This window comes from Lepus europaeus, chromosome 2, assembly GCF_033115175.1.
Source record: "Lepus europaeus isolate LE1 chromosome 2, mLepTim1.pri, whole genome shotgun sequence".
Lineage (NCBI taxonomy): Eukaryota > Metazoa > Chordata > Mammalia > Lagomorpha > Leporidae > Lepus > Lepus europaeus.
In genome coordinates, this window is record NC_084828.1 from 100,162,670 (window position 1) to 100,180,870 (window position 18,201).

Sequence of the window (18,201 nt, forward strand, 5' to 3'; positions counted from 1 at the left end):
TCTCAACGTTCACGGCCAGGAAGCCAAGCGATCAGCATCTTGCCCTCAGCTCTGCCCCCTGAAACTGTACTTCCTTTCCTAGCACTGAAGACAGCCTAATAAAACCCTTCTATTGACTGACAATGGCAAGGAAAATGTTCTCATGCATATCTTATGCATATCTAACCATGTTCAAGGGCTTTTAATGTTAGCAAGAAGAAAGCCCAAAATCACATCTCTTTTCCAACTGCTCAATGCACCCCACTATTTGTTTTACTGTCCCTAAAATCTGAATGATTTAAGTGAAAGTCATCAACCACATCTGCCTGCCTCAGTGGCAGAGAGAGGAGAGTGTGTCTCCAATGATTTGCCAATGAGGAGTGGGAGGGAGGGGGTTCTTTGGACTGGCAGCACCAGCATCAGCCAGGAGCTTGTTAGAAATGCAGAATATCAGGCCACTCCACACCTGGTGCATTAGTAGCTGCCTTTGGTGGAGGTCCCAGGTCACATACATGAACAGTCAAGTTTAGGAAGCACTGTTTATTAGATAATGTGAGGATCCTACTTTCACTCCTAGAACCTCATTATTCCCAAGCCCATTACTGGGGAAGGAGGTTAGCATGTGGTAAGTTTTGTTGTCAATGCTGATCCTATGTTCTGATTCAAAAGAGAAAAGTGGAATATGGAAAAAGAATGAAATGGAACTGTCCGTAGCAGCCAAATACACGAGCTCTTTCACATGCCATGTGTTTTAAATGGCTAATTTGATATTTAAGCAAAAGCATGCAAAAGATACCTACCAAATTTTTTGGGAACCCAGTCAAGACCAAAAGTGAACTTCTTTATCTGCACTACCAAGTACTCGGGGAATGAGGCAAAGCGAGATGTTCTGGGAAACACAAGGGGATTATATCAATGAAACAAAGCAATAAGAATTGTGAACACAGTTCATGAAGCACCACAAGCTTATCTGAGGCACAACTGACAACCGCACTTGATGGACGCAAGAGGAGGAGCACGCAAACACAGACATACAGTGTGCACACACTCACTCGCTCCTGCTCATTCATCCTGGCCTCTTCACAGGAAAAGAATGAGAACCCTAGAAGAATGCTGTCCCTCGAAAATAACCTGGGGTCCGGTTCAAAATTACTAATTGTACATTGCTGCAACATTTTATATTTCTGAAAGTATTTTTCAACCATTTGGTTTTCTAAAATCCTTGCTGGAATTTAGTCAATATACAGTACATATTTCTGGGCATGCATTCATTAAGTGCCTTTATGTTTGAAAAAGCTCCCCAAGTCCTGAAACACTCCCACTATCTTACAGCACAGAGTTGACATAAGGAGGGTTTATGGGAACTTTGATGTTCACTGACCGAAATGCCAGGGCCTCATTAACTAAATACTACTGCACTGAAATCCAGAGTCACGTGGATGGATCCTAATGGTAGACAGATTATGTGGTAAGTATCTAAAATATCTAAATCCAGGCCTTAAGTTCTAAAAATTGATATTGATGGGAAATACCTTGAGTCCTCTTTAAATCTTCAGGAAGGCTAAATTCTCTGGACTAGGGTTTCACAATCACATGCATAGACTATTCAATTTGTATGCCAAATTCTTGATCCAGTTCCAGATCACTGGCCCCATATTTGCCGTGATGTTTTTTAACAAACATTTGTGTCTGATTGCCGATGTAGGTTTGACAGGTAAACCTAAGTTGTTAAATGAGCTGCAGACAGGCACTACAGGTGCCTTTTAAAAACAAGCAATTCTGGAACACGGTTCCCTAGACCCCACTTTCCAAATCTAAATGACTGTCTTTTATTTGGAACCCTTCGTCCCAGAATCCAGGAAACAAATGCAAGTGCTTGCTGCCCCCTAGTGTAAAAGAGAAGAAGCGTAGTACAGGGACAGAGCCTTGAACACAAAAAGGGGGAAGATGAGGATTGGGGTCTTGGATGGGCAACTCACTCACTCAAAATCTGGGAATATCAATTATCCTCCTTAGGTTCTGTCTTCGCGTCTAAAAAATATATTTCCTAGTAATGCACCACCAAGGCTGTGAAATGTGCATGAAATAATGTGAATTCACTTGGCACGCTAGAAAGTACTGTATATAGCTAAGGAATTGCCATGTCTATTTTGTCGTGAAACAGCAAGGATCCATGACGCCTTAGACACTGAATTGGTCTATTACTGTATTTTACTCCAGGTCCGTTACATAACCTTTCTGTATTTCAAATTCCCCACCACAAGGATGGCAGAAGGGCATGTAGGCAGTGACATGAAGAAGCTGAAAGAAAACAGCAGCTTCATCTTCCTGAGCAACTGAATTATTATCACCCTAGCCCACACACCAAAAAACATACATTATCTCTGATTAGATTTTGTCCATCTTCTGAAAAGCAATAATAAACATCTTTGTTTTTTAAATATGACCAAATCCTCAATTTCACCAAAACCCAACAAACTCCATCTGGAGTTATGATATTTTACTATGTTACCTTTCCGAACTTCTCTTACATTAAGATCTGGGAAATACATGTCAGTAAAATCAACTAAAAGTCATCGATAAATGAATGTTTTCCAGATGTGACTCAAGGGGCCAGAGGCTCCTGCAGTTGCTCTCTGGTTTGTAGCTGGGTATCAGCTGGTGATCCTGTGGTGGGGGTAAGTAGGAACCTGAGTTTGGGATGCGGTGGAGGGGAAAACTCAACACAAAATTTTATTATGGGTAGCTACCAACCTAAGAGTGCCAGAAAGCAGGGTATGCATGCCTACTTTATGTCTGTCAGTGAGGTAAGCATTCTTTATTCATTCTCGTCACCTCTATGTGGTATCAAGATGGATCACACGTGTATTAACTGCTCACTATCCATCTGCTCAAATCAATCCCAACAGTAGTACATTGTATTAGTTAATTGCAGTTCAGGACACATCAAATTTATTAGTAAAATTCAGCAAAGTTATAAATTATGCTCTGTTGACTCTTTTATTCCTAAAATTAATTCATACAATTAAAATGTTCTTTGGAAAGCTATATATTTTTAATAAAGGCCATCAGAATGCAAATCATAGGTCTAGGTAGGTCCATAACAAACTCCCTTCAAAGAGCAGTGACAGGAATTAAATGAGGTAAGACACATAAAGTGCTTAGAACAGATCCTGACAACACCATTGTGTTGTCTGTTCATAACCTATTAGTATTTTTTTAAATGTGTCAAGTGGTCACTAATCACAACTAAGGCAAAAAAAAAAATTATGAAGACTTTATTAAGAAAACATATATAGAGGCCAGCTCTGTGGCATAGTGGGTAGAGCTGCCACCTGCAGTGCCAGCATCCCATATAGGCGCCAGTTCGAGTCCAGCTGCTCCACTTCCAAAACAGATCTCTGCTGTGGCCTGGGAAAGCAGTAAAAGATGGTCCAGACACTTGGTCCCCTGTACCCACATGGGAGACCTGGAAGAAGCTCCTGGCTCCTGATTGGCAGAGCTCCAGGCGTTGTGGCCAATTGGAGAGTGAAACAGTGGATGAAAGACCTTTCTCCCTCTCTCTCTCTGCCTCTCCTTCTCTCTGGGTGTAACTCTGACTTTCAAATAAATAAATAAATCTTAATATATATATATATATATATATACACACATATATAGGCTGTTCCTCTTTGTATTCAAAATCTAGCTGCTAAAAAAACACAAATTTTACCCTTTCTACTAAATGTGTTGAAAATATGATAATTAATCAACAACATTCAAATCATATAATCCAAGGCCAAAAAAAGAAAAAGAGGAAAAACAAAGACAACAGAATTTCATCCTGTGTTTACTCTGTGCCAGGCATTGCACAGAGCACCTTCCCTAGCTTATCTTTCCCAGTCCTCACCTCAGTCCTGTAGAGAAGGTAGAGTGCTATCCCAAGGTCATAGACAAAAGGAAACTGCACGGAGGAGAGGGCACTGGCCAAGGTCACACAGTAGTGAGCTCTAAACTGGGTACTGAATGCTATGCTAGAATCCCACTCCATGCCTTTCTCCTTACAAAGGGCAGACACAAATCTCTGCCTCTCCACCCCAAAACTGTGAGCTGCTCAGGGCAGGAATTAGATCCTGTTCAACTCATCGTCTGGAATACACTACTCTCTGGGTGAAGGGACATTCCAAACACTGATACCCTTCCCAGACGCAGCCTGCTCAGAGCCACTGAAGGAAAAGGTCTTCACGTCTCTTTACATCTCAGGTCCACACTGACCCAAGATCCACCAAGATGAGGACACCTCGTGCCTCCTCTGGCCTTTCAGGTTCTCGGTCCAACAAAAGAAAAGACCAAGGCACCAATTTAATAGAATGTAGGCTGGCTCATTCCTACGCTGCTGGGAATGAGAAAATAAAGCTCTTTTAGGAATCCGCTCAAATGGCTTCCCCAAAACTAATACGTGAGACATGAGAATGCATGATAACAAACAAGCAACACAGGGGTTCCTACTTTAAACTTTGAATTCAACAAAACCTGAATGAATCCCAAGTCTGCCGCTTCCCGATCAGTCCCTTCTTTGATTTACTCATCTGGAAAAGGGGGAATAACTGTACCCACCCCCTACTAAGAGGATGAAAAATGGTAATTGATAGGAAATGCTTAACATATTGCCAGGCAATAATAAATGAGCAATAAATGACAGTTGCTGTATTATCTCTAATTTTTTTCCTTCCCACAAGGGTTGGTGTTCAATTATTAACAATTATACGAATTATTTTCGTGTACATAAAAAGCAAATGCAAGGGTGTGTGTGTCTGCAGAGATGGAGGAAAAAACACCTTCAACGTCTACTTTAAGGGCCATAGACAGCAGAAGCCGGTCTTCAGAATTACAGACAGTGATGCCAGCCCTGCCTCCAGCCACATACTTGTTAGCATTTGAGGGGAAACACAGATCAGCACAGGAAGGGCACTGGGCGGTGACTGTGGCCCAGGATAGAAGATGGGCAGGGAGGTGGACTCGGGGAAGAATCCACATCTCCTGACCACTACCCCAGGGTGCAGAAAATCTGCCTATCTGTGGAAAGTGAATACCTCCCAGGTCCACTTTAAAAATGGGACTTTTCCAAACGTGGAGTAGGCTCCTTCCTGGCAGGGCACACACAGGAGGAGGCAGGCCCGGACAGCACATCACACCTTGCACCTCTAAACCACCATGTCACTTTCCGAAGAGCAGCAAGGGGGCAGGGCTGAGCAAATGCAGAACACGCCCACTTGCAGCTGACACGCCATGCGGGTGCTCCCTGGTCTGCCAGACCCTGTGATCGCTTTCTACTCCCACAGAGAGTCGGCATCAGTGCAAACGTCTCACTGTCAGTGACGACAGAGACTGTTTCCACCACTGGTATACTGTGTTCATTTCTTACTGCCCAAAGACGTGTCTCAACTGCAATGAAGTGGAGCCAGGACTGTGGCACAGCGGGTAAAGCCGCCACCTGCACCACTGGCATCTCACATGGGCACCGGTTGGAGACCCAGCCACTCCACTTCTGATCCAGCTCTCTGCTATGGCCTGGGAAAGCATCAGAAGATGGCCCAAGTCCTTGGGCCCCTGCACCCATGTGGGAGACCCAGAAGAAGCTCCTGGCTCCTGGCTTTGGATTGGCGCTGCTCCAGCCATTGTGGCCAATTGGGGAGTGAACCAGTATATGAAAGACCTCTCTCTCTCTCTCTCTCTCTCTCTCTCTCTCCTCTCTCTCTCTCTCTCTCTCTCTCTCTCTCTTTCTCTCTGCCTCTCTGTAACCCTGTCTTTCAAATAAATAAATAAACTTTTTTAAAAAAGTTTAAAAAAAGAAAAAAATCTCAATGAAATACATTTCTCACAATTAACATGCCAGCTAACTGACTGCTACCTGCAAGGCCACACACACACACACACACACACACCTGAGCAGTTCTGGGCTGAAAACTTCCCCAACGAGGGGCAGCTGATGACTGAATCAACTACTATCAATCCCCATTTGAATATCGAGTTTTTCAAAAATTATTTTAAGAACATATAGCTTTTGTTTAGTCTTTGAAATAAATTGGTTATGCTTTTCCTTTGTTAATATGTGAAGCCTATCATCTGCAACAAAGCAGAATCCTGTGGGATGGGTTTCATGGAGAATAAACGACTTGGGTGGCACTGCTACTCAAGGTCATGGTAAAAATACCCAGCAGTCTCTCTCCATCATAGACTCCCCTTTACCTGAGAGCTCAGCCTTAACCTTGGAGAAAGAAGGCCAAAGAATATCTACAAGCAGTGAAATTCCCAGAGCCAGACTTTCAGATCTCCCCTCATTTCATGACACTATCAGCACTTCTCCAATTAAGTGCAGCCATATGAAGGATGCTGGGAAGCACGTAGACCAAAGTGTCAAGTGAAAAACAAAAATGTTTTGTATCTGATAACCAGCCTTACAAGAAAGCAAAAAATACAAGGGATCTTCAAAAAGTTCATGAGAATGTGTATTATGAAAAACCACAAGTAAATTAAAAAAAAAAAATATTTGCGGTTCCAGCGCTGTGGCTTGGTGGGTAAAGCTGCCACCTGCAGTGCCGGCACCTCATATAGGTGCCAGTTTGAGTGTTGGCTGCTCCACTTCTGATCCAGCTCTCTGCTAATTGCTTAAGAAAGCAGTGGAAGATGGCCAAAGTGTCTGGGTCCCTGCACCCACGTGGAAGACCTGGAAGAAGCTCCTGGCTCCTGGCTTCAGATTGTCCCAGTTCCAGCCATTGCGGCCATTTGGGGAATGAACCAGCAGATGGAAGACTTCCCTGTTTCTCTCTGCCTCTTCCTCTCTGTAACTCTGCCTTTCAAATAAATAAATAAATCTTTTTTTTTTTTTTTTTTTTTTTTGGACAGGCAGAGTTACACAGAGAGAGAGAGAGAGACAGAGACAGAGACAGAGAGAAAGGTCTTCCTTTTTCCATCGGTTCACCCCACCCAAGTGGCCACTACGGCCGGCGCGCTGCACCAATCCAAAGCCAGGAGCCAGGTACTTCTCCTGGTCTCCCATGCGGGTGCAGGGCCCAAGCACTTGGGCCATCTTCCACTGCACTCCCGGGCCACCTTCCACTGCACTCCCAGGCCACAGCAGAGAGCTGGACTGGAAGAGGAACAACCGGGACAGAATCCGGCGCCCCGACTGGGACTAGAACCCGGAGTGCCGGCGTCGCAGGCAGAGGATTAGCCTAGTGAGCTGCGGTGCCGGCCAAGTAAATAAATAAATCTTTAAAAAAAATTTTGCACCAAAATAAATTTATCTTTTAATTGCATTTTCCATGACCTTTTTGATTTCCCCACATAGGGCATCTCCTGACAATGTCCAGGAGCCCTGACATCTGTCCACTTGGAGATGCCCTGAGGCTCCTGGTCTCCAACAGGAACACAATCAGCAAAGTTCTAAAGAAATCTTTAATTACAGAATTAAAATAGATCACAATGGAATTGAAATACTGAAGCCTGTCATGAGTAATTTTATAATTGCTTCATTAATATCATTCTTGCCATTTTGGGGTCAGGGTATCTCCTGGCTGTATCTCTCTGTTGAAAAAGAACAAACTCCTAACAGAGGATAAATCACAACTTTGCATTTTGTTTAAAAAAAAAAAAAAGAACACTCAGTACATTATATAAATTATAAGCCTCTCTTACTGGACAAGTCCTACATAAATGAAATCTATGACAACTGGGGTCTATGAATCTTAAATCCATCCCACCACACAGAACAAGCACGCATAGATTCACAGAACACTCGGCCCCTCTGCCTGGCCCCCAGTCCTTTCTCAAACCTCCACCCCACTACCATCATGTGCACATGCTCAAGTACACACACATACACACACACACACACTTACTTCACACCAGCAGACTTGGCTTGTAGGGCGCTGCTCCAGAAATCATCCACATTGTCTGGTTCAGAGAAGGCCTGAAGGCAGGCACTAAATGGTATTTTGGCTCGCACCAGCTCAGGAAGGGGCCTTCTGTTGGCTTCTGCCTCCCTTCTTGTTAATTCATAGGCAATCAGTTCATCTGAGTAAAAGAGCAAAAGAATGAACTTACAATCACTCTGGTCTTGAAATGAAAACACTCTCTGTGGACAATGTTCCCTGAAGGCTTCTGGGCTGGGCCATGGTGTCCCACTTGCTGCCAGCCCATCACAGCTCTGGATGAACCTGCAGGAAGGCTGTCTTTGGAGTAGCCTGAATAGGCTGCACTGAGCCATTCACAGTTTTGGTTTGTTTGTTTTGTTGCTCACCTTCAGAGACTGACAGGAGAGAACCATGAGATTGGTTCAGATCATGTGTGTGATGTAAATGGCACATAAACTTGGGATTTCATTAGTCCAGGGGTCAAGCCTGGGATTACCCAAATGTCATCCTCCAAACACAAAGCCTTCATAGCAGAGGGGTGTACAGCTAAGAGTGACCCGGGGCTCACCTCTTCCCAAGCCCTTCACCACCCTGCTGAAGAAACTGAGGCCCAAGGTCAAAACCAGCCAATCACTGGCAAAGCTGGACATCAAACCCCAACCAGCACTCCTTCCACTGCCCTGTGGAAGAGGCCAGAATGGCATGTTAAATTGTGCCAAGGGAGGGGCTAGTGCACTGGCATAGCGGGTAAAGCAGACACCAGTTTGAGTCCCAGCTGCTCCACTTCCAATCCAGCTCTCTTCTATGGCCTGGAAAAGCAGTAGAAGGTGATCCAAGTCCTTGGGTCCCTGCACCCACATGGGAGACCTGGAGGAAGCTTCTGGCTCCTGGCTTCAGATCGGGGTAGCTCCAGCTGTTTCGGCCAATTGGGGAGTGAACCAGAGAATGGGAGACCTCTCTCTCTCTCTCTCTCTCTCTCTGACTCTCCTCTCTCTGTGTAATTCTGACTTTCAAATAAATAAATAAATATTTGAAAAAAAAAATTGTGCCAAGGGAACACAGACACAAATACATACACAAGAAAAAAGTAAAAAAAAAAAAAAAATTCCTTCTAACTCTCAGCTGGTCTAAAATAAAATGACCAAGGGAGGGAGAAAAAGAAAGAACTACCACTGAGTTCCCAACAAGGAGGAGACCCAGTGTTCTGTGTTGTCTGGTTCAGATCCTCCAGCAGCTGTGATTACAGGCAAGGGTCCTTAGAGCACGTATGGGCCAGAGAAGCTCATGACTGTGAGGACTTTAGTTATCCACAGTCGCATCCATGACACCAACCAACACTGTGAGCACAAAGCTCAGATATCACAGGAATGAGTCTGGAGGGCTCTCTGTGCTATCCTTACTCAAATGAGTAAATGCTAAGGGAAAACGAGGCGCACACCATGAACCTCCCAAGATTCTGCAGATCTGCTCCTGGAAACTAAACTGTAGTCAACATTTTATGAAGACCTTGAAGGTCCTTTCTGGTCAACTCCTTTATGTTACAAAACAAAAGAAGATGATGGGACCAGCGCTGTAGCGCAGTGAGTTAAAGCCCCAGCCTGCAGTGCCATTATCCCATATGGGCACCGGTTTGAGTCCTGGCTGCTCCACTTCTGATCCAGCTCTCTGCTATGGCCTGGGAAAGCAGTGGAAGATGGCCCAAGTCCTTGGGCCCCTGAATCCATGTGGGAGACCTGGAGGAGGCTCCTGGCTCCTGGCTTTGGATCGGCGTAGCTCTAGCAATTGCAGCCATTTGGGGAGTGAACCAGCGGATAGAAGACCTCTCTTTTTCCCTCTGCCTCTGCCTCTCTGTAACTCTTTCAAAAAAAAAAAAAAAATCTTAAAAAAAAAATGTTATTAAAAAAAAAACTCAGTAACACCCACCAAAAAATCCTATTAAAACATGGGCAAATAATAAGAGATTCTCCTCAGAAGAAATTCAGGTGATCAACAAATTTATAAAAAGCCTTCAAAATCAATAGCCATTAGGAAAAGCAAAAAACTACAAAGAGGGGCAGCCCTTTGGCACAGCAATTAAGTCAGCCCTCAGGACACCCACGTCCTATGTCACATGCCTGGTTCCCAATCTAGCTGCTCTGGTTTCAATCCAACTTCCTGCTAATGTACACTCGAGGAGGCAACAGATGATGGCTCAAATATCTGGGTTCCTGTCACACTCATGAGAGACCCAGACTGAGTTCTGGACTCCCAGGTCTAGCTTGGCTCGGTCCTGGCTGTTGTGGACATTTGGGAAGTAAGCCAGTGGATGGAAGATCTCTCTCCATCTGTCTGAATCAATCTCTCTCCCTCTCTCTCTGTAACTCTGCCATGCAAATAAATAAAAAATAATTTTTTTAAAAAATGGAAACCATTTCATCTTAAAATCATTATCATAATCACTTTCTAACTCACATAATACATTGACTCCTTCTCCCAAGAAACAGGAAAAAAGCGACGAGGGAGCTGATGAACTTTACAAAAATAGCAGAAACAAGCAATCCAGCAGCTATTTTGCTCTTTTCTGCTCTGAGGTGTTTATTCCAAGAAATACCTTTTAAGTATTCTGCCTGGGAAGAACCAAATTAGACTGATGGAAAGAGAAGGAACCTCCCCAAGAGAGCCCTACACACTGCTGTGCCTCTCCAGTCCTCTCTGCCAATTTCCAGACAGCCTTCTAATGGGCCTCTGCAATTTGTCTATGGTGAGAGGCATCTGTATTTCAGATGCTTACACTTGATTATCTCAAGATCTCTGCTTGAATGTCTAACATCAGAAAAGTACTTCTGGGGCCAGCACTGTGGTATAGCAGGTTAAGCCACCACCTGCGAATCCAGCTTCCTCTATGGGTGCCGGTTCAAGTCCCAGCTGCCCTACTTTCAATCCAGCTCCCTGCTGATGTGCCTGGGAAGGCAGCAGAAGATGGTCCAACGTGTGTGTCTGGGTGGGTGCAAACTGTTGAAATATTTACTTAGTATAGAGTTGATCTTCTGTATATAAAGATAATTAAAAATAAATCTTAATGAAGAATGGGATGGGAGAGGGAGTAGGAGGTGGGACAATTTGGGGGTGGGAGGGCAGGTTGGGGGGGAAAACCGCTATAATTCAAAAGTTGTACTTATGAAATTTATATTTATTAAATAAAAGCTTTCTATAACAAAAAGAAGAAGATGGCCCAAGTCCTTGAGCCCCTGCACCCACGTGGGAGACCTGGAAGAAGCTCCTGGCTCCTGGCTTTGGCCTGGCACAGCTACCAGCTGCTGCAACCATCTGGGAAGTGAACCAGCAGATGGAAAATCTGTCTCTCCCTCTCTCTCTACAACTCTGCCTTTTGTTTTTGTTTGTTTGCTTTGCTTTTTAACTCTGCCTTTTAAAATAAATAAATAAATCTTTAAAAAAGAAAAGAAAAGAAATGCACATCTGGTCATTTCCCTCAGACTTATAGCACAATTTATGAGGGATGACTTAAAGAATCTTCTACACAGATCATTGTTGATCATTTCCCCTGAAATTATATTGACTTCAAGCCAACTAGTTGGCCAAAGTTAAGTTGGTTTCATCCATAGTGCCTCTGTAGAACCTGTGCTGCATGTGAGTCTTCCCAAAAGAAAGTCCCATGGGGACTAAGGGAAACCTGGAAGGAGACGGGCCACAGACATCAACCGTGTCCTGCTGAGGGGACGTTTCAGTGCCTACGCCATATTACCCGAGACATGGGTCTCCCCCAGGAAGACACACACAGGCCCATGTCTATTACCCTTGTTGGTTGCTGCCTCCATGGCCACTGGTAGCTGCATGAGGTAGTCCACCCTCTCTGTGTAGCGGACTTTCCGAGTCTGACAGCACTGGATGCGTTCTTCCACCAGGAACCGAAAAACATCACTTGGGTTTTCTGAGCCGATGCGGTTCCTCTGCAGATCAGATTTCCTCCAGTTAGTAAATTTATGAATATTAAGTCACAAATAAAAGTTATAACATCAATTGTAAATCTACTGTAAAGATCTGACTTTTAAACATGTTTTCTAGGCATGACAGTTCACCAGAGAGCTTAAATCACAAAGCAATGGGATGTATCAAGTCTGAAAGTGGAGATTTGATTAAGTAAACACCAGATCATCATGTGAATTAATACCATGCAGCCATTAAAACCAGAGGAGGGGCAGGCATTGTGGCATAGTGGGTGAGGCCACCATGCAATGCCAACCTGCAATGCCAACATCTCATGTGGGCACCAGTTCGTGTCCTTGATACTCTATTTCTGATCCAGCTCCTTGTGAATGCACCTGGGAAAGCAGTGGAGGATGGCCCAAAGGCTTGGGCCCCTGCACCAATGTGGGAGACCTGGAAGAAGCTCCTGTATCCTGGCTCCAGGAGACCTCGGTTCCTGCAACAACCTTGGTTGCAGCTATCTGCAGATGGAACTAGCAGCTGGAAGACCTTTTTCTCTCTTTCTCAGTCTCTGTCTCTCTCTCTAACTCTGACTTTCAAATAAATAATAAATTTTAAAAAAAAATCACAGGAGAAGGACTGGCAGATAGAAGAAAGGGCAGGGTGAAAGAGCCAAAGGGTAGAGAAAGGGGAAAAAATAAAGGACTGCTCTGGGAAAATGAAGGCTTGCAGGCTATCTAAACACAAGAAAATTCTATACAAAAAAGAAATCATCTTCTCCCAGCTTCAGACTGGCCCAGCCTTAGCTATTATAGGCATTTGGTGAGTGAACCAGTGGTTGGGAACTCACTCTATCTGTGTCTATTTCCCTCTCTTTCTGTCTGCCTCTCAAATAAACAATTTTTTTTTTAAGTTTCAGATTTAGAATTTTTGGATTAGGGATGTTCAATAGATAAAATTTACGCAAATATTCCAAAATCCCAACATATCCAAACCCTGATACACTTCTGGTCCCAAACCTTGCAGAAAAGGGTTCCTCGGCCTGTGACATGGGAAGTGGCTAGAATGGTCCATGGACAAAATGTTAGCACTGGCCATTGGCAGGGGTTGGTATTAGGGGGCATTTTTATTTCTCCTTTCTGTTTTCCGTATTTTCCATAAAAAGTTTTTTTAAGGGAGGAAAAAGTGCTCAGTGCCTTTCAAGCTGTTTAATATGATTCAGCTCTGCTGTGAGCAAAGAGTGACCATCTCTGAGTGGTGGCAGGGAGAACGCCAAATGCCACGCAAGGCTCTCAAGGGGCTTTGTCACAGAGAACAGATTTGATGCGCACGTATATATATGGCGAATGACAAATGCTCCTATGACACACAGACTGAAAGGAGCACAGAGAGACCAGAGTGTGGAAAGCAGGGCATGCGGGGAGGTCATATCAAGTGGGCTGAGCAGGAAGGCCTCCGAGAGGCTGGTTCTGAAGCAGCTCGGACAGGGGAGGACTGGGGTGTTCTGGCCCAATGGGCAGAGGCACCATGACCCAGCCACGGTGGACAATGCTCACGACCCTTTGCAGAGTGACTCACTCACCTCCACAAGATTCACCAGGTGCAAGAAAAACTCCTGGGCATCTTGCTGTCTGTTCGAGGAGAATTCCGGGTGGCTCTTGCTCACAAAGGCCTTAAACATGCGTGGAGAGATCCCATTCTGGTGAGGCTAGAGGAGAAAAATAACATGGACTTAGAATACTTCCGTCCACGGTAACAGCCCTGGGTGGCAAGCAGAGCAGGGCTTAGCATAAACCCTGTGCTTCTGATGAGAAAACTGAAGCCCATTGAAGTTAAATGGTCACAGCCAACATTCACTGGCCATTTAGCAAGGACCAGGCCTGTGCTATCCACCATATGTAAGAGTACAATGGGACCCTTCTTGTTGACTCAAAACTAAGGACAAGGCCTGATGAATATCCCACCTTCAAAAGACACACACTTGGCCCATTCTCACAGGCCTTGTTAATGGTGGCCAAACTCGTCCATCACAGCCCAGGCTAGAGAGGTGTCAGGGAGGAGGGGCCTCTGAAGGCAGTCCAAGGTCAGGGGAGTGCTGCAGAGAACCCCCACAATGTGAGAGTGTGCACAACAGGTGCAACCAGCACCCAATGGCGCAGCTTGTGATTCCACTTTGTACTCTGTTAGGACACTGTCGTCAGTTTCTCCAGGGACTGAAAGGATAGTGCAGAAGGTGGTCACACTCCCCTAGAAAGGACCCTGCATAACATGTCCGTTTACAGAGAAGGCTCGGGGAAGACACTTGGCAAAGGTCCTTATAAAGGGGAGGCCACGGGACATCTCTCAAGAACTACTCTCATGTCCCCAGCAAGACTAGCCTCAACAGAAGACATGGGACAGCCACCAGGGGGCCAAACTGCACCAGCCATGAGACAAGGCTCTCCCTGCTTGTAATCGCTCCACTGCTTGATCCTCAGCTCTGGAGCAGCCAGAAGAGGAGAGGAGGCAAAGGGGTGGGGCAGGAACAAGAGAACCAGAGGATGCTGGCACTAACCCTTCTGCACGACTGTTTCCTTAGACTCCCAAGCTCAGGCTAGGAAAGAAGCTTCAAACTGGCTCCAATGTGAACTGGACTTTCAAATACTGACAATCTATCAGAAATCACTGGAAATCTAGATCTGCCTAAGACACTCCAAAGAGGCAGTGTGGGAAGCCGAGAGGGCCCAGTGAGAGAGCTGGGCACCTGATAAAGGTATTTGCTGAGCACTCCCTCCAAGTGTGACTCATCTAATAACTCCAATGCCTGCTACCTTGTCACTACACGCAGTGCTAGGGAAACTGTGTCTGGCAGAGAAATGCCACATAGGTCTTTCAACTCCAAGTGGTATTAGCAACCAGACTGTCATGTAGCTAATAAAACAGAACCACAAGGGACTCCAGGATCAGCTCTGTTTACGGCAAATAGGAAGAAGTGGGCCCTGTTGCACACACCAGGTCTCAGAAAATGAACCTCACCACGTCAGCCTAGAGGCAAAAGTGATGCCCTCCTTGCAAACACTGTGGCTTCTGCCCTTTCACTTGGCCATAAATCTCCCCTCGCTCAGCTTCCAGGCCCCATTCTCCCCCTCTGAAGTCCACAGAACCTGACATTGGGGCCACCAGCTGGGCTCACCATGAATGCCTTCAATTTTCTTTAATTTTCATCCTTAGCAGGAGGAGGCTGTGCCTCAGGCCTCTGAGCTCTCTTGGACATTAAGGACAGTATCCACAGTCCGAAGACCACAGTGGGTTTGCAGAATTGCACAGTCAGACACAACAAACAATGAGAAAACTCCTTTATGTATCTCGCTGCAGCCAACGGGGTGGCTCTACATATGAAACCTCTCCAACACGTATGTTCTAAACTAAGTTTTCTTATGAAACTCTGACGCACTTTCTCGTCTTGCTATCAACATTCTAGTTTAGTCATTTAATGACTGCTGACTGCATGCAGAGCACAGCTGGGGATGCAGCCTTCTAGGAGCTTACACTCATATACGAGGGACACATACACTTAGCTATATTTTTTTAAAAGATTTATTTATTTATTTGAAAATCAGAGTTACAGAGAGAGAGGAGAGGCAGAGGCAGAGAAAGAGAAAGAGATCTTCCATCCGATGGTTCACTCCCCAACTGGCCGAAACAGCCGGAGCTACCCCGATCCGAAGCCAGGAGCCAGGAGCTTTCTCCAGGTCTCCCTTGTGGGTGCAGGGACCCAAGGACTTGGACCATCTTCTACTGCTTTCCCAGGCCACGGCAGAGAGCTGGATCGGAAGAGGAGCAGCCGGGACTAGAACCGGTGCCCATATGGGATGCTGGCGCTTCAGACCAGAAGGAACACTACAGGGCTAGCCGCTCTTAGAAAATTCCCCAAAGTGATGGCATTTAGGCAGGTGAGACTTGGATCCTGCCATAAACAACAAGCTTACACACATACACAGCTTCAAATGTGCTTCCTGTCCTAGGTAAAGATCAGTTTATACCTACAATTAATTTACTGCCCGTACATATACCTCTTGGACACTATTTAGAAGTCATAACCTCCTTTATGCACAATGCTGATGTATATCCACATGGTATCTGCTGACATAGGCATGCAATAATAATACCTTATCTTTGCATAATGGCTACATGCATTGAATGCAGGATATTTATTGAGTGTGATAAAATGTCAGACACCATTCCAGGTGCTTGGATGAATACTTACTAGGTGCTAGGCACAATTCTTAACATTTTATACATGTATTTTTTCTTAACTCACACAATCCTGTAAGGTGATGGCAATTCTCTCCACTTGGCAGATGGTGAAAATGAGGCACAGGGTTTTTAAGTGACTGATCCAGGGTTGCATAGCTAGAAAAGTCCCTACACCCACTCTCTAGAGTCCCAACACTACTTCTGGTTTACATGCTTGATTCTCACCTGATCCCATTCTTCTGGTTGCAGAAAAGGGAAGATAACATGTCTTACTCTGAGTAAGACTTCAGAAGTCAATGTTACAGGACAGCCAAGCAAATATTCCTCCATTCTCAGCATCATGGAGGCACCACATGGAGTAAATCTTTTCATTTTTGTGCATGTTCTGTTTAGGCAGTAACATATGGCAACATCCACTGCCTGCTGCTGATGTGTGATTTCTTTCAAGCTGCAAGCCAAAGTTGATGTGGCTGCCAGTACCCAACACAGTCCACAGAAAGCAGCTGCTCTAGAAAGTTCCACAAGTCAGTAAACTCTGAAGAGTTGGCTGCTGCTCCATGGCACCATGTGGCCCAACAACCAAGATGGGAAGCTTCAATACAGATCCTGGTGACAAACATCAAAAAGACCAACCCCCGCTTGGGCTGTGGCCCACTCTCATTCATCTCCTTCCCATACCTCTCCCCTTCTGTATCTATTCCATATCTTTGTTTTTCCTTGTCTGACCTTTCTCAATCCTTTGTTCAACAGTCAAGTTATTTCTTGAGAACTGTTGGTCATTTGGAAGTCATCTGAAAAAGCTTCCTAACCAGAGAAATGCTGCCTCTCCCTCTCTACCTATGTGTCCCTCTCTACACCAGGCTGCAGCCCAGTCCTGGGTTTGAACATTTTATCTCAGACTCAGCCACGCCACACTAATGCCTTGTTCTTCAGCTGGCTATCTGCCTACATCCATTCTAGCTCTGATTTCAGAGGGTGGTCTTATGAATTCTCATGCTCAACTACTGCTACGGTTATATCATTTCTAACTAGAAAGGCGGGTTCTGAAACAGGTGAGTAAGTGGAATCAAGACTCCAGATCTGACCTGTGGTAACTAATAGAGTACCAAAACTGCAATGTATAGGAGTGAAATTGACATTTTAATATTCAATGAGTGTTTACAGCCCTTGTCTCTTCTGTTGAGGAACACTGGTGTTTTTTCGTTTGTTTTCTTACTATTTCTTGAACTCTTTACTTATGTGTATAAAGTAAACTGAAAGGAGATCATTGTAAAAATTAAGAGAGGGAATAAGAGAAGGAGGAGGAGGAAGGGTGGAGCAGGAGCAGGAGGGAGGGTAGGAAGTATCACTATATTCCTAAACCTATATATATGAAATACATGAAATTTGTTTACCTTAAATTTAAAAAATAACTCCAAATCTAACTACCAGCTCCCAAAAAACACAAATTAAACTATACCTCCGGGAGGCAATCCTTAGAGCAGTCTTAGAACAAATGATCCTGCTCTTCAACAGGTCAATAGCTTGCCAAAAAAATAAAAATTGAGGGGGATTCAAGAAAGATATCGTTGATACAGCAGGAAAAAAATCTGAATACAGACTGGGAATTGGATGATACTAAGAAATGGTTGTTAATTGGCAGTGTGCTTTTAACACTTTAAACAACTTTTAACAAAACCTCAATATGAACTGAAAAATAGGTGATACTAACAAATGGTTGCTAATTTGCCAGTGTGCTTTTAACACGTTAAACAACTTTTAACATAATATTGATGTTAAATGAAAAAAACAGGTAGCAGAGTTGCATAGTAAAAGGAACTTGTGTTAAAATACTGAAGGAAAAGAAAGGGAAGGATTGAGTTTAAGGGGATTGATGGATGGAACCAGACTGGCAGAATGGTCATTATGAAAGCTAAACAACAGAAACATGGAGATTCCTAATACTATATACACATATTTAAATTATTTTTCTTAAAAAAAAAAAAAAAAGCCAGACTCTTAACATAGTTCCTAAAAAGAAAAAAAATCCAATACTTACCTGACAGGAGAGACACCACAATCATGGTTTAAAAAAAAAAAAGACAAAGAACTCAAATAAAGTACATTTCCTTCTTGACCATGGGTCAGTGCCATCACCTGTTATGTCCCCTATGGGCCTAAAAATCTC

The 18,201-nt window shown here is 44.4% G+C and overlaps 1 protein-coding gene across 1 annotated transcript in view; it reads right to left on the reverse strand.

The window, feature by feature from the left end:
* USP13 (ubiquitin specific peptidase 13) overlaps window positions 1–18,201 on the reverse strand; it is a 123,253-nt gene that overhangs the window by 25,100 nt on the left and 79,952 nt on the right. Inside the window, exons 11-14 of the mRNA XM_062211419.1 lie at window positions 13,381–13,506; window positions 11,668–11,821; window positions 7,860–8,034; window positions 780–868 (exon numbers count right to left, since the gene is read on the reverse strand). Coding sequence (XP_062067403.1) covers window positions 780–868; window positions 7,860–8,034; window positions 11,668–11,821; window positions 13,381–13,506 — 544 coding nt within the window. The remainder of the gene's footprint in view (window positions 1–779; window positions 869–7,859; window positions 8,035–11,667; window positions 11,822–13,380; window positions 13,507–18,201) is intronic.